This window comes from Theropithecus gelada, chromosome 9 (genome assembly GCF_003255815.1).
Source record: "Theropithecus gelada isolate Dixy chromosome 9, Tgel_1.0, whole genome shotgun sequence".
NCBI lineage: Eukaryota > Metazoa > Chordata > Mammalia > Primates > Cercopithecidae > Theropithecus > Theropithecus gelada.
Genome location: NC_037677.1, coordinates 11,746,467 through 11,769,141, shown reverse-complemented (window position 1 = coordinate 11,769,141; position 22,675 = coordinate 11,746,467). Strand labels below are relative to the sequence as shown.

The window sequence follows — 22,675 nt, the reverse complement described above, 5'->3', positions numbered from 1 at the left end:
CTTGTCACCCCTCTAAGTGGCCCCATCCCTATTACTATGCCCCTGAAGCCTATCTAAAGATCAGCAGGAGCCATGGGGAGAAGGGGGCCAAGTTCGTTGAGGAAGTGACTCTGTGGGTGGCAAGGAAAGAAGGGAAGCAAGAGGGCAGGACACACTGGAGGGTGCAGCCTGGCTGCCAGGGCAGGGCACCTGCGGCAGCCCCCAGAGGCCCCCGAGGAGAGAAGCGAAGCCTCCCTGTTCCATGTGTAAGCTGCTGGGACAGCCCCACCTGTCAGGTGGCCGTAGGGAGAAAGAAGCTACCATCTAGCACCACACAGTGTCGGCATATGGCAGGGACACAAAGATTGGCTGAATGTGTGAATGAATGCATGAGACTCTCATATCTAGTACCTCCCCGCTGCCGTCAACCGTTTTATATGATAGATGTTTAAATTCAGTTCTTGTGGCTTTTAAGATTAGACTGAAGGGCCAGGCACAGTGGCTCACACCTATAATCCCAGCACTTTGGGAGGCCGAGGCGGGTGAATCACCTGAGGTCAGGAGTTCGAGACAAGCCTGGCCAACATGGTGAAACCCCGTCTCTACTAAAAATACAAAAATTAGCTGGGCATGGTGGCGGGCACCTGGAGTCCCAGCTACTAGGGAGGCTGAGGCAGAATTGCTTGAACCCGGGAGGCAGAGGTTGCAGTGAGCTGAGATGGCGCCACTGTGCTACAGTCTGCGCGGCAGAGCGAAACTCCATCTCAAAAAAAAAAAAAAAAAGAAAAAAGATTGGACTGACGAATGAAGAGCCTCACAGAAAGCTTCACAGTCACATGGTGATGAATTAGGAAAGTCACAGTCATGTGAGCCCCTCAGCCCTGAGTTGGGAAGGCGGGCGCAGGAGATGGGGCACCTCAGCTGCTCCGACATCTGGGCACGGCCAGGCCTTCTTAAGCCTTCTTACTCTTTGAAAGCGTCTTCCCAAGCAGAGGTTATTTTCCCCAAATTCAAAATGCCAGACGCCAAGTGAATAGTCACGTAAAAGGGATACAGTCTGTCTGATTTGAAGGACCAGGAAACTTGTAGAGTCCGAGAACCGGTTGGAAACTGAAGGTGGCCAGGTGGCATTGCTGGCTCCATAATCTGTTAGAGACATGGGTTGTATGAGGACTTGGGCCGTTGCATAAGGGCCACAGAGGGCCAGGGCATCTTCAGAAACAAGGGCAGGTCCCTTGCTGCCATCCTCACACTCAGGCAGTTCATGGGGGGAAACGCACCGGCCCCGCAGTCAAAGGGGCCTGGGCCTGAATGGGAGCTGTCCTTGAGTCGTGTGCACAGGCTGTGCAGGCCCGGCACGAAGCTCCCTTGTTCATTCAGCCCCACCCCTGAAAGGCATTTCCAGAATTTAGGTCACTACTGTTGGCAGCGTTGCTTCATGTACAAACACTCTGAGGTTAAAGTTTATGAAGGGTGACCTGTTTATCAACCACTGAGTTCCAGCAGCCTCCGCTTGCAAATGTGAATTCTTATCTGGGGCCGGGGTGGGCTGGTCATAGCGACTGCTCTGACTGCAGCAGGGGACGTGGGGGTGGGGGTCGCATGCTGGCCTGGGGTTCCTGCCATCTGCCCAGCCCGCAGCAGAGAGGCCTGGGGCTTTGAGCATGCCTACAGCGGGTTGCACTTCCAGATGCTCCCGAACCTCAGAAGCAAGGGTCAGTGAGGGCCAGGGTGACCAGGGCTTTAAAGCAGCCTCAGGAGCCAGGAAAACCTGCATGAAACCCAAGCAGTGAAGCAGGAGGGGACCCAGCCCGATCCCGCCTTGCTCCAGATCCTCCTGTGCCCAGGACAGAGGGGTCTGGCTGTGGACCCCACACTCAGATCTGGGAATTGCAGTGGGATCCAGGCAATGCTGGGGCGCCGTGACCCCGCTGCACTCTGCCGGGTGTTTTGGGTGCTTCTCCCCTAGGCTGGAGTTTGCCGTTTAGGTCGTTACCAGGAGTCACGATGCAGCCCCTTCTTAGCTGGTTGCTGCATAGGAAGCTCCTACAGTCTATGTAAGAAGCAGGCCTGGAGGACACCCTTTCGGGCTCCTGGGTATTGGCTTCCCCCCTCCTCCAAGGACAATACCCGGGAGGGAGCACGAAGCCTGCTTTGCTGAGTGATGGGCATTTCATAAGCACTGTGAATGTGGAATGCGGAGGGCTGAGTTCTGCTGTCTTGTTTGGAAGAGGCCTTTCAGAAAGCCTTCATCTGTCAAACTCCAGCGCAGACTGTTGCCATGGTGAAAAGAGCGGGGTGGGAGGGCCCCTGGGCCTTTTCTTCTGTGGATGGCTGGATCCCCCCACAAGGCTTTTCTGCTGAGAGAAAGTGGTGATTCTGGCAGTGAGGGAGAAACCCCAGAGGCCTGGGGGAGGTAGACCACGTGGAGTTGGCTTCCCAGCCACGCCTCCGCTTTACATTCAATGACAGAGCACGTGATTTCCCAGAGCGGCTTGCAGCTCTGTCTTCTTTCCTCAGCTATTTGAAAGCAGGGCTTGTCCAACTAGCAGATTAGAAAAGGAGATGGGACTTGTTTCCCCTACTGAAAAGCAGGGGAGAAAAGCCTTGTGAAGAGAAGACACAAAACCTGTTTGGTGACTTGTCGTTTCAATGAAAACACAAACCTCTCCAGGTGAGCACTCCCAATTCCTCCCCTTCCTCCTCCCCCCAGCAGCCCCAGCAGGGACCACAGGCATGATGAGAAGAACAGAAAAACAAGGCGACTGCTCACTCAGAGTTCACCATTCTTTGATGGCAGAAGTTTAAGAACCCAAGGAAGCAGTTTAGGGGAAAACAAGTTTGTTAATCTCGCCACGTCACAGCGAGAAATACACGCAGAGAAAGTGCCTTCCTGAGGAAAGTCGCCGTCGGGAAGACAGCACGGCAGTTCGGAGTTTCTCGATAAGGAAATTGTTGTCATATTTTATATTTCTCTTTCATTCCTCTTTATTAGCCATTAAATACTGATTTCCTTAGATTACCTATTGTATATTATAAAAAAACACCAAATCCTCTGACAAGTCAGAATCCTCACAGCCAGAGGTGTGGAAATTTAAAGAGAATCCATTTCTTTTTTCTTTGTTTGAGAAAAAGTCTCGCTCTGTTGCACGGGTTGGAGTGCAGTGGCAAGATCTCGGCTAACTGCAACCTTGACCTCCCAGACTCAAGCGATACTGCCACCTCTGCCTCCTGAGTAACTGGGACTACAGGTGCATGCCACCCGGCCGGGCTATTTCTTTTTTTTTTTTTGTAGAGATAGGGACTCACTATATAGCCCAGGCTGGTCTCGAACTCCTGGGCTCAATTGATCCCCCCACCTTGACCTCCTAAAGTTCTGGCATGAGCCACCGGCCAAGAGAATATATTTTCAATTTTTTGTTTTTTTAATGAAACAGTCAGTCTTAAGGTTTCCATAAGGCTTTGCTCATCACCTCTGCTCAGCTCTTTACAGTAGCTGGTTCCAAGTGGGCATCCTACAGTGGAACTCTGCACCAGGAATTTTGAGTGAGGGATCCTAAATTCAGAAGACAGCTTGTATAGCCCAGGAGGGGCTGAAGAGCAGGCAGGCAGCGTAGGCTGTGAGCCCCGTGCCTCGGGCCGCCCTCAGATGCCTGTGAGTTTGGTCAAAATGCGTGAAGCCGAGGGCTCTATCATTAAACACGTGGAGAAGTCGTCCTCCAAATTCTTGATGAAAGCATCCCAGGATCGGTGTCTCTGTCTTTCCTGTCCCTTCTCTCCTCAGCCAGCCTTATAGGAGAATGCGGGCAGGGGAGACGCAAAGATCAGCATTTCTGCCAATCTCGTGAAGTTGGATATGCATGCCAGGAACCAAGTATCAGAAAGGGGAGGAGGAGGAGAGGACTGTAGCAGATGCTGTGATCCTGTGTTTGGTGTTGCCATCCGCTCATGGGACTCTGGTTTGGTCATTTGCACACAGCTTTTGGAAAGCAAAGGATATGGCTGGGGCAGTGGCTCACGCCTGTAATCCCAGCACTTTGGGAGGCCGAGGCGGGCGGATCACATGAGGTCAGGAGTTCGAGACCAGCCTGGCCAACACAGTGAAACCCCATCTCTACTAAAAATACAAAAATTAGCCCAGCATGGTGGCGCGTTCCTTTAATCCCAGCTACTCGGGAGGCGGAGGTTGCAGTGAGCCGAGATCACGCCACTGCATTCCAGCCTGGGCGAAGGTTATTCTCTCTCCCAGTTCTTGGGAAAAGGGAGACAACACCGTCTCAAAAAGAAAAGAAAAGGATAATTTTTTTTTTTCAGATTTAAGCATTAAGATAAAGACTTTTGTAAAAGCAGAGAATGATTTACAAGCATCACTTGGGGGGAAAAGTGGGGCATTTAGGATTCATCTTTCCATTAAGATTTTGCTTTGAGATATGTTTGGTCCTTCAAATTACCGTGAACCATTTGACCTTTAAGAAATGACATCATATAATTACGGCAAGGAAACTAATGCCTCTCCACAAACTGGGTTTGCCAACATAAGTACACCTACGGGTTAGTTTAGCAGCAGCTACAATTTGAACTTTGTACAAAACATATGGCTTTAATTAGTAGGGTTTTAGACACAAGAAATGACCAGGGTGACAGTCAGTGTAACCATGAACAAACAGAAGAAATTATGAATAAATAGAAGGAAAGGGTATAACCATTTAAAAGAAAGTAACTGAGAATATAGCATGCAATGCAAAAACAAGCTTAAGAAAAAACTCTTAAATTTATTTTTCAAAAATGTGATTATGACAACGAATAAACTAATATGCAGTCCAGTTCACCCTACTCACAGTGAAATCATGGGGTCAGTGAAAAATACACCGTCCTCATCCAGAGTATTTAAAATGCTGGTTGTATCAGGACCTTCTGTTATTGAACACTGTATGGCATCTTGCTTTGTAAAGAGGAAACACAGCCCTTATAAATCCTTTAAACCAATCCAGCATTAACAGGAGTAAAATTTACAGTAACTACTTTTGAAAGGTAAAATTAAAGCACCTATTTAAATTAAGATCATCAAGAATCTATGAGGTTATTATTCATGAGAATAAGAGCCGGATGAGACTAAATATTGCATTTCTAAGGAAAAAATTATAATCATGCACTTTATGTAATTTACAAGGCAGATGGAATACTATGAAAAATGCTCTCCACAGCACATTTAAGTCTGAATTTAAGTAATACTCAATGGGAAAGAAACAGGCTCTGTTACGGTGCTGGCGGAGACATAAAAACACAAGGGTGTGACTGCTCAGGGCAGCCCGTCCCATCTATTTTTAGAGGTCTAAGACTCCAGCCTTAAATAGTTTTGATAATAACGCTTGTGGCATAACTCAGTGTGTAACACATAGTCTGGGAGGAAACCGGTTCTTTTCCTGCTAACCTCCTTCACTGGTTTTTCCCTATTAATTCTGAGATCTTGCTTGTGGAACATGACAGTCGGGTGGATCTTTAAGAATCTTTTGCTTCCTTCTGTTGACCTCAGAACATGCAAAACTAAAATTAGGTGATAAAGGAGATTAGTTTTCTAAAAAGTTCCATCTTTAGTGAAGTCTTGCTTACTTGGAAGCAGGGAATATTACTTTAATTGGGAACAGAGGAACATTTTGTTAAGGAAAAAGCACTTTGGGTTCACCAAAATACCATGGAGACGTGCCCTTAAGACACTTCCATACTAGGAAGTAACAATTTCTTGTATCATCTGTCAGGATGCTGAGGTGGCTCTGTCTGCCCAAGAATAGGAAGCGCTGGCATTCTGTAGTGACTTTGGAGGGTGTTCAGAAGTTTCTATTTAATAATGATACATGTGGACACACAGGATACCTGTGCATGTATATGTTGACACATATGTATTTAAAAACATACAAACACAGGCTCAGGCAAACATGGCCCAGACCGCAGAGTCTGATGAGACTTGCTTTCTCAAAATTACCGTTCTGTTTCACTCCCAAAACTCTAAAGGTTTCCTTGCAGTTTTCAGTAAAAAACAAAACTGGGCAAACTAAATTACGTCAAGAAACAAAAGCAAAGTACCATGATGCCTCACCCTTCGAAAACAAAAGGGAGTCTATTAAGACATTACAAAATGTAACAAGCATTTTTTTTTTTATTTTCTTAGAAAAGGCGGGGAGAATCCTGAGTGGAAGGGATCTGAGCTGACTTTCATGTCATGTACTTCGAGAAAAGGGTAGATGAAACTCAAGAATGATAATCAGACCAGTCCTGCTCCTCCCAGCCCCCAAAAGATGGCATTCACACATCACGGACACCTATGGGTCTAAGGTTCTTGGGTTCTCACTTCTTGGGAAAAGGGAGACAAGCCCCCGGCCGGATTCTTTCAGGGAAGAGTCCTCTGTTCCGGTGGCTGGAGCCGCTGGTGCGGGCTCAGCCCGGAGGCCCCAGCCTGGCACCTCTAGACTCTGATGTGCCGCAGAGGGCAGGGGGTCCCCTGTCACTTCCGTTTTAGGCCAAACAGCTCCTGCGTGCAGCGACTCTCTCACCCTCTCTTCAGGGTGGACCGGAGCCCGCGCGGCCCTCACGAGCTCTCCCTGAGCAGCCCCAGCTTCCGCAGCGCCTCCCTGCGCGCCTCCTCCGAGGAGCCGCGGCCTGCGAACTGCACGGTGATGCCCTGCGGCCGGGGCAGGGAGTCTGCGAGGCGCCAGTCCTGGGCACCGTCGGGCTGCCGGGGCCCGGGGAAGCTCTGGCGGGCCCGCGCACTGGGCAGGGCCGGGCCGGGGCGGAAGCAGAGGGACTTCCCGGTGGGCGCGAAGGTGCTGGGTGCGCTCTTCAGGGCCTCGTGCGCACTCGGGAAGCCGTTGGCCAGCGCCGGGCCTCGCGGAGCCTGACCCCCTGCCCGGAGACTCTCAGCGGGGCCAGGCAGGCCCTGGCCACGTGCCACCTGCTCCGGGGAGGAGCGGCCCCCCGGGGCCCCCTCGCCCACATCCCCTGCGGCGGGGAAGGCGCCGGCGTGGCCGTGGATGGTGGCCAGCACCTGCGCCCTGCGCTCCTGCACGCTGACGGCCGCCCTGGACAGGGTCCTGTGGGGCTCCCGAGCCGCGCCGTTGGTGACGATGATGTTGCTGGGGAAGCGGGGGGCCTTGGGCTGCACCGGGCGACTGGGCCCCGGACCGGGGTCTCTGCTGCGGGGCCCCCAGGCGGCTGGTGTCCTCCACTCCTCGGGCCGGCCCTCCCTGGATGGGGAGGTGGGCGAGAGGGCTTCATTTCCCGCCAACCTCTCGGAAATCTTCTGCGCAATAACGAGGGGCGTGGGAACGGAGCTCAGGAGTCTGGGGTGCTCCGCTGGCGGGGAAGGGGCGCGCAGCTCCCTCCTAGGGGGGTCGGGGGTGCTGGGCACGGGCGGTGGCGCAGAAAGGGTCTCGGGAGCTGGGGGGTCCGGAGGTGGAGGAGCCTCAGCATCTTGTTTCCTGTGCTCCTTCCCGGCAGGTGCAGGCCCTGGAAGACGAGGGAGGAGTCTGTGAGCCACCAGCCCACGTGAAAGTAAATGCATCAAGTTCCCTCTGGCTGAACTGAAAAGAGCCTCAACCTGGACCTGACACCAACTTCCCCGGTGCTGCCTGTGAGTCAACTCCTCTCTCCCTGTTTCCGGGACTAGGGAAGCAGAAGGTGGTATATGTCATTCGCATGACCTCACTTTGAGAAGGGACAAATCACGATAACCCTGCAAGTCAGACAGTCGGCACCTAGGAGACATCCCCTCCATGCGGGCTGCTGAGGCTCCAGCCCCTAAGGCTAGGACAGGACGCAAGTAGTGACCAACTCATCAGGGGAGTTTACAAAGGGGAAACTGAGGCTAGAAAGCGTGGCACACACCGACACCAGCAGGTCTTTCTGGATGAAGGACATGTAGCTGTGTCACTTTCCTCTATGACAGAGAACTTAGCAGGCCTGCCTCTGAGTCCTTACATAGCATGTATCAATCACTGATCACCTGGCACTGCCGTGCTTACACACCTCTCAATACAACACTGGGCCGGGTGCGGTAGCTCATATCCGTAATCCCAGCACTTTGGGAGGCCAAAGCAGGTGGATCACTTGGAGGCCAGAAGTTCAAGACCATCCTGGCCAACGTGGTGAAACCCTGTCTCTACTAAAAATACAACAATTAGCGGGGCGTGGTGGTGTGTGCCTATAGTCCCAGCTACTCTGGAGGCTGCGGCAGGAAAATCACTTGAACCTGGGAGGTGGAGGCTGCAGTGAGCTAAGATGGCACCACTGTACTCCAGCCTGAGCAACACAGTGAGACTCTGTCTCAGGAAAAAAACACCCTGAAATTCATAACTTGTTATGTTCATATCTTCAGAATCTCACAATGTATACTCTGTGGGCACTTACAATTGTTATGAATATACCAGGTGAGGCGGCTCACACCTGTAATCCCAGCGATATGGGAGTCTGAGGTGGGAGGATCACTTGAGCCCAAGAGTTCGAGACCAGCCGGGGCTGGATAGTGAGATCCCATCACTATAAAAAAAAATGAGCCAGGCATGGTGGCATACACCTGTAGTGCCAGCTACTTGGGAGGCTGAGGTTGGAGGATCATCTGAACCCAGGAGTTGGAGGGTGCGGAGAGCCAGGACTGTGCCGTTGCACTCCAGCCTGGGTGACAGAGTGAGTTCCTGTCTCACAAAAACGAAAGAAAAATTATTATGAAAATATAATGTTAGTGAACTGATGGATAGGTGTAGCTGATTTTTCAAAGAGTGTTTTCCTTGGCATGACTATGTGATCTCACATTTTATACAGTAAAAATGTCCAGTACATTACTTCTCTGAAGAGATGGCTGCAAACCAAGCTCCATATTTACATGGAATCCATAACCGTAGTCTATGAAGTTCTGAGTAATACATAGCCTTGCTTAAAAGACATATGGGTACACATGTGCACACAATTTATTTCTAGTGGCTTAAGACAAATGACAGTATTTTATCCTTACCAGGGCAAAAATAATTTTTTCCTCATTCCAACATTAACCCCTTGGCCACATTTGTTTCCAGTATCCTTACCAATCAGGGAAAAAAAACTGGAAGATATTTTTCTCTGCCCATTTCCCTGCAGCTCAGGGATCACCAACACACCTGGTACTGGTCTGTGGCCTGTTAGGAACTGGGGCGCACAGCAGGGTGTGAGCAGTGAGCGAGTGAAGCTTCATTTGTATTTACAGCCACTACCCATGGCTCGCATTACCAAGCTCCACCTCCTGCCATGTCAGCAGTGGTATTAGATTGTCTTTCTGTTTTTGAGGCAGGGTCTTGCTCTGCCACCCAGGCTGGAGTGCAGTGGCACAGTCTCGGCTCACTGCAACCTCTGCTTCCTGGTTCAAGCGATTCTCGTGCCTCAGCCTCCAAACCAGCTGGGACTACAGGCATGCGCCACCACGTCCAGCTGACTTTTGTATTTTTAGTAGAGATGAGGTTTCACCGTGTTGGCCAGCCTGGTCTTGAATTCCTGGCCTCAAGTGATCCATGGTGCCCAGCCTGTAACAGAGAATAATTACCTGGAAGCCATTTCCAGTTTTCCTTCTTTCTGTGCGTGTGTATGCATTGTGTATAAAAAGAAAGTACTCTCCGCTTATGTCCCCAGTTCATTCCATTCTTTATTCTAGTCCTTCTGGCATTTCCCTTTGCTGGACAACGAAACTGCCAAGGATTCTTTTCCCCTATAAGAATCTGGTAAGACTCAACAGCTTCTACTGGCAAGCACAGGGGAACACAGAAGAAGTATCTCTGGGTCTCACAGACACCAGCAAACCATGTTCCAGGGCTGGCCTGTGCTTCCCCCTCACCTGCTGCCTGCGTCTCCTCTGGGAGGCCCTTGGCTTCCCCGGCGCCAGGTGCTGGCTGCACTAAGTCGATGACATCTTCGGGCTCGGAGGGACTGGAGGTGCTCTCCTCCAGAGACGGGGAGCAGAGGCAGCACACTCCCCCATCACACAGCACTGGCTCCTCAAAGTCCTCGTCCAGGGAGTCAATTGTCTCCTCAAAAAACAGGAGGACGTCCTTTTCCTCATGGGTGAGGTACTTCAGGCTCTCATCATCCTAGAGTACAGGTTTGGGGATTGGGAACAGAAGAGAGAAAACAAACAGTGGCTTCACTAAAGAGACAAAAGCCGAAGCAAAGTTGGGATCTGTCCGTAGCCCAGGGCGGAACTCACTGTGTCCTGAGAATGCCCTGCCATGCGGGGTGCCCCTGCCACACAGTGCCCGCGTGTGCCTCTCCATCGCCCAGATGGAAGAGAACGCGCTCCGAAAGGCAGAGCGAATAACAACGCCTCAAAGCTCTTAGAACAGGCCCTCGCCTTGCGGTTCCTAGCAAGTCAATGACAAAATGCAGCCGTTCGGGGCACACTGGACAGCTGCTGTCAGCCTACTGCCATCCCACACACTTGCTTTTCCATCATCACGGGAAACCTCTGCTTAAAGATGGTGGACTGAACTCGCATATTTATCTCCTTTCTCACCAGAAACCTTACTAAAACAAAGGGATTTTTTTTTTTTTTAAGGCACAAATCACGATGACAAAATAACAGGAAGAGAGATGGTGGAGCACGCGTCATCTTTGGGGAATCTGAAGAATTCAGGAGCCAAAAGCAGGGCAGATGGAGGGCAGGAGAGGTGGAAACTGACTGAGAAGGCCCAGGAAAGCCAGTGACCCTCCTGCTGTGTCCCACAGAACTGCCCAGAAGCTCCGGTCCTGGAGGTGCTGAGTGGCTCTGGAAGTGTGGGCAAGGTGATGGCGAAGACAGGACAACTGTTTGCAAGTCTCTTTCAGAAGCAGCGAGCTCATCCCGGCACAGAACTAGCCACTTACTCGAAAAAGGTGACAGAGGAGCCCTGAAGTGGGGCCATGGGTGCAGCCAGGTGACTGCCCTCCAGACGGAGGACTGTGCACAGCATCTCTGGGGAATCTGAGGAATCCAAGAGCCAAAAAAGGCTGATCCCAAGGGTTCCCCAGCAAGGTCAATCCACAGGTAAAGATTACAGTCAACGAATTCCCGTGTAGAACTGCACAGCAGTTTCTGACTGTCCTACTCTGGAGTATGTGCAGGTATCTAATAACCACCGAGCATCTGAGGAAAACTGTGACCGTGAAAGAGCTATCAAAACCAAAGGACAAAAAAGCAACTTACAGGAAACGAACTATGTGGAGGGATGGAAAACTTCAAAAAGGCTATCGTCATCAGTTGTCAGGTAAGAGGGGATACTGAATCCACACACAGCATGATGTTTTCTTTACAGGACAAAAGAAGACTGTTAGAAATTTAAAAAACAACACTAACAGCAGAGAACAATGAAAAACTAAATAAAAGCCTAAAAGATAAAGTTGTGAAATCAGAAAACTATGAAAAGAAAGGGTAAGAAAATCAAAGGATAGATCTGGGAGGGCCACTATGTGAATAATGAGAGTTCCAGAAAGAGAAATCAGAGAAAATGAGAGGAAGAAATTATAAAATAAACAAAATAATTCAGGGAAATGCCCGTAAACAGGAGCACACGAGTTTTCAAATTGAAAGGGGTCCTTAGTGTACAAACTAACGAATAAAATCAAACAGACCCATGCTGAGGTATGCATCATTGTGACATTTCAGAATACTGAAAACCAAGAAAAGATCCGGAAAGCTTCCCAGAGTGAAAAAGCAGGTCACATACAGAAGATCAGAAATCAGAGGCCAGGTGCAGTGGGTCACACCTGTAATCCCCGCACTGTGGGAGGCTGAGGTGAGTGGATCACTCGAGCTCAGGAGTTCAAGACCAGGCTGGCCAACATGGTGAAACCGTCTCTACTAAAAATACAAAAAGTAGCTGGGCATGGTAGCATGCACCCGTAATCCCAGCTACTCAGGAGGCTGAGGCAGGAGAATCACTAGAACCTGGGAGGCAGAGGTTGCAGTGAGCCAAGATCGCACCACTGTACTCCAGCCTGGGTGACAGAGCAAAACTCTGTCTCAAAAAAAGAAGAAAAAAAAAAAAAGATCAGGAATCAGAATTTGTTAACTCCCTGTGTAAGTTATGTAAGAGAATATCCTTGTTTTTAAAATGTACTTCAGTATTAAGGGGAGCATTATGTAGCAACTACATTCAAATGGTTCAGAAAAAAAGTGTGTGTGTGTGGAGAGAGCGCATGTTAAAATGTAGAAAAAATTAAAAAATTGGTGAATCTAATTAAAGGGTATGTGGGAGTTCTCTGTACTATTCTCACAACTTCATTAAGTTTGAAATAACTTCCAAACAATTTAAACAAAGATCAGGAAACAGAAAACTCCAACAGACTTCTCAGCAGCAACACCAGAAGCTGGGAGACAATGAGGGCTAAAAACCCAGCTAAATTCTCAACTAGAATCCTATACATAATCCCATTATTAATTAGAACTACTAATTAATTAGAACTACGGAAGAATAAAGGTGTTTTTAAGACACGCAAGGTCAGGCCAGGCGTGGTGGTTCACGCCTGTAATCCCAGCACTTTGGGAGGCCGAGGCGGGTGGATCACGAGGTCAGGAGATTGAAACCAGCCTGGCCAACATGGTGAAACCCCGTCTCTACTAAAAATACAAAAAAAAATTAGCCAGGTGTGGTGGCAGGTGCCTGTAGTCCCAGCTACTCGGGAGGCTGAGACAGGAGAATGGCGTGAACCCGGGAGGCGGAGCTTGCAGTGAGCCGAGATTGTGCCACTGCACTCCAGCCTGGGCGACACAGCGAGACTCCTCAAAAAACAAACAAACAAAAAACATGCAAGGTCTATAATCTGATCTCCCATGCCAGCCTTTCTGAGGAAGCCACTGCAGGGTAGTCAGGAAGGGTAGCTGTTCCTCTCAACACGGAGTAAACCCAGACCGAAGTCACAGAGCCAGGTAACAGGAGCATCCAATGAGAAAGCCGCAGGGAATCCCAGAATAATGGGGGCTCCCTGGGAAGCCACCTGTGCGCTCAGCAAGTAGTCCAGTTCACAGCAAGCCTGAGGGCGACATAGGAAACCACGCAAGCAAAGGAAACTGAAACTACGATCAACCACAGAAAAACTAATGTGACAGAAAGCATTATCATCTATGTACAGCAACATACACACCTATACCATAACTGAGTTGTCTCAGATTGAAATTATGCATACTTAATACACACGGAAAAAAAACCTGAAAGGATATACAGCAGTATGTCAATAGTGGAGTTAAATAACAAATAGGTAGAGTTAAGAGTTGTTACCTCCCGTGAGTATGAAATGGAGGTGGTACATGTGGACTGATGCTTTTATAAACCTTATAGACTATTTGACTCTATAATACTATGAGTGTGGACCTTGCTTCTGCTGTGTATTTTGTTTTGTTTTTTTAGGGGGATGGTTTCACTCCTGTTGCCAGGTTGTTGAGTGCAGTGGTGCGATCTTGACTCACTGCAACCTCTGCCCCCAGGGCTCAAGCGATTCTCCTGCCTCAGCCTCCTGAGTAGCCGGACTACAGGTGCACGCCTGTGCCCTACTAATGTATTTTTTTGTCTTATCAAAAATGATTAAGAGCTGACCCATGTGGTGTAGACTGATGCTTTCCACACTGTGATCTGTGAGATACCCAAAGCGTCTAACTCCCAGGCCCATACAGAGCCTGTGGTCTATACGATTTCAGAGGCTGTAGCTGAAGGCATAGTATACTGTTGTTTTGGGGATGAAAACACAAGAACACATGCAAATTTCTCAAGCTAGCCTGGTCTTATTAGCTTAATCCTGAGAGCAGGATGGCTCAGGAAAAGGAGAGATACCTAGGCACGGCAGGCAGGCCGAACACTGTAGGTAGGCAGGCAGAACATTGCTAGGGAGGATAAGCAATGCGCACCCGTTGGGTATAAACCTACACACAATCGCTGGGTCTGAAGACGTGTGTCTGCTTGGGTGGGCGGACACAGCTTTCCGAAGTGGTTGTACTGACTGACAGCTGCTTTCAGCAGGGCTGGTTGCTCTAGCGCCCCGAAGGAGAGAAATGCAGTCATATTTCACTGTGATTTTCAGTGTCATTTCCATGAAGACTAATGATGTTGAACTTTTTTTTCTCCATAATACAGGTGAGTACTCCTCCTCTAAAATGCTTGGGATAAGAAGTGTTCTAGATTTTTTCACATTTTGAAATATTTGCATATACATAATGAAATATTTATGTTTCACATATGCCTTTCGTTGATTTTTTGGAGACCACGTTTTGCTCTGTTGCCCAGGCTACAGTGCAGTGGCACGGTCACGGCTCACTGCAGCCTCGGTCTCCCCAGCTCAAGTGATCCTCCCACCTCAGCCTCCCCAGTAGCTGGAACTACAGGCAAACACTGCCATGCCCAGCTAATATATATATATTTTTTGTAGAGACAAAGTCTCGCTCTATTGCCCAGGCTGGTCTTGAACTCCTGGGCTCAGGCAATCCTCTGGCTTCAGCTTCCCAAAGTGGTATTATTGTAGGCATGGGCCACTGTGCCCAGTCTATAATAAGTCTTGATATCTGGCAAAGTCCTTCAGTTTTGTTGGAGTTCTTAAAGTCTTCCTTCTTTAAGTCTGTTCAGCTTTCTTAGTCCTTTTTTATTTCCATATAAATTTTAGTATCAGCTTGTCAATTTCCATATTCACATGAACCCACACATACCCCTGTTGTGACTTTAATTGGGATTTGCAGAGAAGTTTCTCAAATTGGAAAGAACTGATGTCTTTGCAATCTTTTCTTGATCCATGAATATGGCACATGGCTTCATTTATTTAGATGTGTGGTTCTCAGCGTGTGGTCTTTGGACCAGCAGCAGCATCTGTGAACTTGTCAGAAACATTCTTGGGTCCAGTCCCAGATCTGCTGCATTAGGAACCCTCAGGCACTGGGCCTGTCGGTCTGTGTTGGACGCAGCCTCCAGGGAGTCTGATGCGCTGACGTTTCAGATGCCCCGACGTTTCAGATGCACAGACCTGGCCCTTTAATTTCTCTCAATGATTTCTCATAGTTTCCAGCGTAGACATCTTGCACGTTTTCTGCCCTATGTCTTCCTAGGTATTTGCTATGGCTCCGCCTACCCTTCAAGTTAACTTTCCACCATTCTCTCCTTTATATGCCTCGGGAGGCATGGCCAACTCTTTGGTAAAGGGTCAGGTAATAAATATTCTGGGCTGTGCAGGCTTTAGGGTAGCAACTACTCAACTCTACCAAGGTAAGGAATGAGCCTCACTTTTGTTACATTGAACTTTATTTATAAAAGCAAGGAGTGGGGGCAGCTATGGGCCACAGGCTATGGTTTGTCGCTTCTTGCTCCCTGCTCAGGTCCATCACTGGCTCTTCCTAGGTCAGCTTCTAAGGCAGTGACGCCCATCTGTGCACGGCTGCATCTCACCTACTTTCACGGCTGGATTTCAAACCTCAGCCCACCCCCACGGCATCCCCTGAATCACAGCCACACACACGCACCTGCTAAGCACACAACCCAATATGACAGTATAAATCATGCTCCTGCTGTCTACAGCTTACCACCCAACGAGGGCTTCAGGTAAGAACATCAGCAACTGCCCTAGAGTGTGGAACTCCTATGACAAGGTAAGCCTGGGGTGTGATGGAAACACAGCGTGCATGGTTACCAAGCCACACTTCCGGGGAAAGGGGTCTGTGCAGGAAAAACTTCAGAGAGGAAATGACACGTCAGTCAATGACCTGGAAGAACTGGATGAGAGTTAGGCAAGAAGGAACAAGGCACAGTCATCCACGCAGCATTTTGGAAAGATCATGTTGGTTATAGTGCAGAAAATAATATGGGAAACAATTTATTATTATTATTTTTAGGAGTCTCGCTCTGTCGCCCAGGCTGGAATGCAGTGGCACGATCTCAGCTCACTGCAGCCTCTGCCTCCCAGGTTCAAGCAATTCTCCTGCCTCAGCCTCCGGGGTAGCTGGGACTACAGGTGCACGCCACCACGCCCGGTTAATTTTTGTATTTTTAGTAGAGGTGGGGTTTCACCGTGTTGGCCAGGCTGGTCTCGAACTCCTGACCTTGTGATCCACCCACCTTGGCCTCCCAAAGTGCTGGGATTACAGGTGTGAGCCACCGCACCCAGCCCAAAATCCATTTTCACCGAGCCAGTCGGTGAGCAGCTTCCCAGGTCCTGGGAGGCTGAGATTCTCACATCTTCAACCTACCCGAGCCCCTCTAGGGTGAGGGGCTGGAGTGAGTGCTGGGCACCTGGCGTGTATCCCAAGCACCTTCTCTGTGGTCAGCCTGGCCTTGCGCCCTGAGTCCTGAGGCAGCGCCAGCCATGCTGTGGGCTCCGTCTGCTGCCTAATCCTGGGGGACACAAAGCTGCCCTCCACAGTGAACCCGGATCTGCCTTCCCTGGGAGGGGAGGAGAGGAGAGGCAGAAGCAGACAGAGCTGGTGGGGAAGGGATCAGGGCCTCAGGGTCAGAAAAGAGGCTTGTGGCCCTTGGCAGGGAGATTCTGTCTACCCCTCCCCTGGGAGATGCTGGGAAGAAAGAGATGGCCTGGGGGAGCAGGTCATGGCGGCAAGGGCAGGGGCAGGGATGGGCGGTGACTGCAAATGGGTGAGGATTTTTTTTCAGGAGATGAAAACATTCTAAAATTGTGCTGATGTTAATACACTATATGCCATTGAATATATACTTTAAACGGGTGAACGGTATGCTATGTGACTTATATCCCGATAAAGCTGTTATAGTAAAAAATCCCAAAGCACAAGGCATTGCCTGGTGGTCCGCGGAGGTGGCAGAGAGCTGGAGCCCGCAGTGGAGGCTTCTGCAGGACTGGGTGCTACTGGAAGAGGCGTTTGCTAATGACTCGGGTCCCTAAGAACTACGTAGATAGGAAATGAGGAAAAGCAAAAATAGCCGCTTTCTTGGGCAAGAGTGAGTTGGAGAAAGCGTAAGTTTGTCCCTATTAGTTGGAATGGTAGAAGAAGGCTGACAGCAGAAAAGAAAATTCCCTTCTCAAAAAAAAATTTTTTTTTTTTTTGAGACGGAGTCTCACTCTATAGCCCAGAGTGCAGTGGTGTGATCTTGGCTCACTGCAACCTCCACCTCCTGGTTCATGCGATTCTCCTGCCTCAGCCTCCCAAGTTGCTGGGATTACAGGCTGCACCACCACACTCGGCTTTTTTTTTTTTTTTTTTTATATTTTTAGCAGAGATGGGGTTTCACCGTGTTGGCCAAGCTGGTCTCAAGCTCCTGACCTCAATTGGTCTGCCTGCCTCAGCCTCCCAAAGTGCTGGGATTACAGGCATGAGCAACCGTGCTTGGCCCAAATGATGTTTTTAATATACTGGTCTGGGCTGTGGAGTAAATGGCAGTTCTTTAAGGCTACAAATCTTCAGATGTTAAAAGAACAGGCTAGAAAACTATCCCTCACATTTTTTTTTTGAGATGGAGTCTCACTCTGTTGCCCAGGCCGGAGTGCAGTGGTGCAATCTTGGCTCACTGCAACCTCCACTTCCCAGGTTCAAGCGATTCTCCTGCCTCAGCTTCCTGAGTAGCTGAGACTATAGGCGCCTGCCAACATTCCCGGCTAACTTTTTTTAGTAGAGACGGCGTTTCACCACATTGGCCAGGCTGGTCTCGAACTCCTGAACTTGTGATCTGCCTGCCTCGGCCTCCCAAAGTGCTGGGATAATAGGCGTGAGCCACCGCGCCCGGCCCATTCCTCACATATTCTATCCTACCATGCTGACTTCAAGAAATGACAAGTCTCTGAAGGAAATATTGCTTTGCTTTGAGAATGTGAACAATGTATTTTTACCCTAATATGTATGTTATGATTTTGAAGAGATAATTTCTAGCGCATTCAAACCAGAAAATTCAAAATGCTGAATGTACTAAGGTAATTATTTATAATGCACCAGAACAAGCCCCCACGAAGAGAACAAAGTCCCAGTCTAGCTGATCTCTGATGACTCCTGCACAGAGATAACAGAAAAAAGGTCTATCCAAGCTCCAACCTCTGAGGGCAGCAGCCCAATAAAAAGCTGGATGATAACTTTTTAAAAAACTGCTAGCAACAGGTCCAAAAGTCAGCAATCCTAGCTATTCCTATGCCAGCATAGATTTGGGACAGGAGTTCTGTTTTTAGAGAAACGGTAGAATAAAATCTTTGGTTGGTTGAACAAAAACGCTGAGAAGGCTTAAAATACGTGTGCTGAAGTAACCTCTACCTAAAAAACAGCTGAATCGGCCGGGCGTGGTGGCTCATGCCTGTAATCCTAGCACTTTGAGAGGCCGAATCACTTGAGGCCAAGAGTTCGAGACCAGCCTGGCCAACATGGCGAAATCCCGTTTCTACTAAAAATACAAAAATATTAGCCAGGTGTGATGGCATGCACCTGTAATCCCAGCTACTCTGGAGTCTGAGGCAGGATAATTGCTGGAACCCAGGAGGCAGAGGTTGCATTGAGCTGAGATTGTGCCATTGCACTCCAGCTCTGGGTAACACAGCAAGACTCCGTCCTGGGGGAAAAAAAATTGCCGGGTGCAGTGGCTCACGCCTGTAATCCCAGCACTTTGGGAGGCCGAGGCAGGCGGATCACCTGAGGTCAGGAGTTTGAGACCAGCCTCAACATGGAGAAACCCCATCTCTACTAAAAATACAAAATTAGCCGGGCATGGTGGTGCATGCCTGTAATCCCAGCTACTCGGGAGGCTGAGGTAGGAGAACTGCTCGAACCTGGGAGGTGGAGGTTGCAGTGAGCACCACTGCACTCCAGCCTAGGCAACAAGAGCGAAACTCCATCTAAAAAAAAGAAAGAAATTTGGTTTAACTGCAGACTAAGACAATTATGGTGACTCTTTGTGAGGGATTAAAAAAAATGAAGCAGCAGAATTCATCTCGAGTCTAGACCAAAAAAAATGATAAAAAAGCTGCTGATGGCTAAGAAAATGTCTGGAGATGAGCCAGGCGTCTCTGAACCCCCCATGTCCTCGGTCAGCAGTCTGGGCTAGCTGGTACTGGGGTATTGGGCAGACTGTGATCTGATGTCGTCTTACAAACACTACAGTTGGCTCTCTGACACTCGAGCAATACTTTATTGATTTACTAATCCAGCCTGATGAGAGACCCCCTCGGAGCTGAAACAGAATAGGGACAGAGAGAAGAAAATGCAGCCGCTTCCTGCCAGGCTTTGAGTGCCGCGCCCGCTTTGGCAACCTCGGAAGAGAGGCTGGAAGTGCAGGTGGAGCGTCCCACAGTTTTGGGACAAAGGTTTTATTGTGTGTGGTTTTTTTTTTTTTTTTTTAAGATGGAGTCTCCCTCTGTCGCCCAGGCTGGAGTGCAGTGGTGCGATCTTGGCTCACTGCAACCTCCGCCTCCCGGGTTCAAGTGATTTTCCTGCCTCAGCCTCTGGAGCAGCTGGGATTATAGGCACGCGTCACCACGCCTGGCTAATTTTTGTATTTTTCGTAGAGACAGGGTTTTACCACGTTGGCCAGGCTGGTCTCCAAATCCTGACCTCAGGTGATCCACCCACCTTAGCCTCCCAAAGTGCTGGGATGACAGGCGTGAGCCACCACACCCAGCCAATTATGGTTATTTCTAGCTAGACCCTGTTGTCATGTTTCAAGATGGCTCACTTAAACCTGCACTTCTGGCAAGAAAGAGACACAAATCCATGAAGAATGAGATGCGTGTACAGTTTTGACTATAAGACCAAAGAATAATGGCTTCAAAAGATGAAGCTGGGCTCCTGGGCCACCTTACATGTCTTTAAACTGGTAATACAGATCTTGCTCTCTTCTCTCCCTCTCTCTCTCATAGAGAGATCTTGACTGAGACAGACACACCCTAAGTGTGTGGCATCTGAGACGCTCCGAGACCCTCATGAGCTTGGGTCCTCCATGGCTGCCTCGCCACTATATTGTGAGTTCCCGAAAGGGGGCAAACTGAGTCTTATCCCATCACCTCTCAGTTCTTATATGCAGTAGGCATTGATGAAATGTTGACTGAATTGGCCTTTTAGAAAAGCTCCTGAGTCATGTTTTAAAGCAGTTGTTTGACCAGGATCATTTGGATTCCAGCTGGCTGAGACGGCAGGATGAAAGGGTGGGATTATCGCAGACCGGGCGGCTTCTCCCTCCTGGCTCCTCTGGTTCAGTGTCCCCTCCTGAAGTCACAGAGCAAACAGCACACTGGATTTCTAGTGCACTCCTCAGACTTTGCTCCAGCCCGGCCATGTGGGAAGTCCCCCAGTGCTTGCCGCGCCTTCTTAGCCCATGAGCCATGTGCGGGGCCAAAGGTGTCAAGTGCTCTGGAGGAACAGGGTGGCTCAGAAGCTGCCGGCAGATGCCTGGTCACAGACCGCTGTGTGACTTCAGCACTTGTGGGTGTAGGGAGAGGGGGATTCAAGACAGTTCATCAAATATTAAATCCTAAAAACTCGCTCATAAATTTGGATCATTGTTTTTGCCCAAGCCAGAGGTAAAAACAAGTAAGAGGCAGACTTGGGACCCCAGCCACCCTCACAAAGGCAGCCATGGTGTTGGAGCTCCGCTCCTTGGGAATGGTGCCAATGGAGAGCGCTCCGCTCTTTCCGAGCAGCCAAATCCTATTTTCTTCTAGAGGAAGCTTCGGGATGTGTGAAGGCAGACCCGACTTCAGGACCTCATTCAGAGCGAGAGCCTGGGAACACTGGTGTGAGGCAGCACCGTGTCCTCGCCGTGCACCCAGGGGGTTTTGTGAGATGAGGTGAGCCCTGGAGACACTGGCCTTAGAGGGTGACGTTGGTAACCAAACACCCAGAGCCGCCTACAGGAGCCATGGAGAGGAGAGCTGCCACCTATGGACGTCTCCAGCCCTTCTCGGGCCTTTTATTTTGTGCCTGCATCACCTCTCGAGGTAGGAATCTCCACAAGCACGCTCCCGACGTTGTTAGGAAGCACCGCCTTGCACACACATCAAAGCCACCCTCTTACGTTTCAAAGGAAAAGACATGATTCAAGGGACACATTCGTAGCCACATATTGTAGGATTTGGACAACTAATTCTAGTTCTACCTATACCTTTCATTAAAAAAAATTCACAGGCAGGATTCTTTACCAAAAAAATGCACGCACACAACCAGCCTCTTGAGAAATAAAGACTTCATGTTCACTGCCCTCTTACAGCAGCCTCAGTCATAATTGTGGCCATACGGATAGCCTCGACAATCCTATTTAAGTGGCTATTTTAACTTTAAAAAATATTCGAGATCATCTTCTAGAATTTGTTTTGTGTAGAAATAGGGGTCTTGCTATGTTGCCCAGGCTGGCCTTTAACTCCTGGGCTGAAGTGATCCTCCTGCCTCAGGCCTCCCAAGTAGCTACGACTACAGTTGTACATCACCAAACCTGGACGCGTTTTAAATTTTCAACTTGCACTGTCTCAGGAGAAAAGTTTCTAATGAGCAAAGATCTGTTATATACCAGGTGACACTCCAACTAGCACTGAAAACTTTAGGGTACTCTCAATTCAAATCAGGCGTTCATCTTTTATCTTCTTTTAAGAATAACGTTTGCTTAAAAAAAAAAAAAACCTATAAATGAGAACGAGGTTTTCTTTCTTTCTTAAGAAACCCACAGACTCACTAGGTTATGTTTTACTTAAAGAGTCCTTTAAGAGGTGCATTTACATGTCGTACAACCTAGAGGCCTAAAAACGCTGTTGACTGACGAATCTTTCATGACCTTGGAAATTAAAGGACACCGCTTAATTAAGAAACCGCTATGGTTGATTTTTGTTTTAAAGAGAAAAGTCACATTAGAAAAAAACACCCGATGAGTTAGAATAAAACTTACAGCTCCTCTTAGAATTTACACTTCCAAAAAAGTGGAGTATGACATTTAAAGACACTGTAATGCTGTGATAGGGACTGGCTGCTAAGTGTGGCTCTGTGAAAAGTGTCATGTGACTGTTTAAAAAACTTTAGTAGGAAAAACACAAAAATTAGTCGGGGATGGTGGCACATGCCTGTAATCCCAGCTACTCGGGGGGCTGAGGCAGGAGAATCGCTTAAACCGGGGAGGCAGAGGTTGCAAAAAAAAAAAAAAAACTTTTAGTAGGCTGGGCGTGGTGGCTCATGCCTATAATCCCAGCACTTGGGAAGGCTGAGGCAGGAGAATTGCTTGAGGTCAGGAATTCTAAACCAGCCTGTTCAACATAGCAAGACCTCATCTCTACAAAAAAATTTAAAAAATTAGCCAGGTGCGGCGCTGCCGCACCCGTTATCCCAGCTACTTGGGAGGCTGAGGCAGGAGGCTCACTTGAGCCTAGGAGGTCACGGCCACAGTGAGCTATGATCATGCCACTGCACTCCCACCTGGGTAACAGAGCAAGACCTTGTCTTAAACAAAAACAAAAATCCACTTTAGTTGTCATTTAAAGTTAAATGCCATATTTTCTCATTTTGCTAGTTCTAAAGGAAAGCGCACAACTGTGAAATGACAAATAAACTTAGCTCAATAACTGTCCCTGGAGGAAAATGCCTGAAAACAGTTAACAGGCCTGAGGGGAAGGCAGGGAAACACGATCAGAACATTCCTCCAACATCCGGAGGAGAACAGGTCTAAGGCAGGATACAGCAGAATTGTGTGATCCCAAACACACACCATGCAGACGTAACTTCATAATGAGTGGGCTTTACAATGCTGTTTCCATT

The 22,675-nt window shown here is 48.9% G+C and overlaps 1 protein-coding gene across 1 annotated transcript in view; it reads right to left on the bottom strand.

The window, feature by feature from the left end:
• Positions 1–4,731: 4,731 nt before the first annotated feature.
• PROSER2 (proline and serine rich 2) overlaps positions 4,732–22,675 on the bottom strand; it is a 50,280-nt gene continuing 32,336 nt past the window's right edge. Inside the window, exons 3-4 of the mRNA XM_025398023.1 lie at positions 9,830–10,082; positions 4,732–7,479 (exon numbers count right to left, since the gene is read on the bottom strand). Of these exons, the coding sequence (XP_025253808.1) occupies positions 6,563–7,479; positions 9,830–10,082 (1,170 nt within the window). The 3' untranslated portion in view covers positions 4,732–6,562. The remainder of the gene's footprint in view (positions 7,480–9,829; positions 10,083–22,675) is intronic.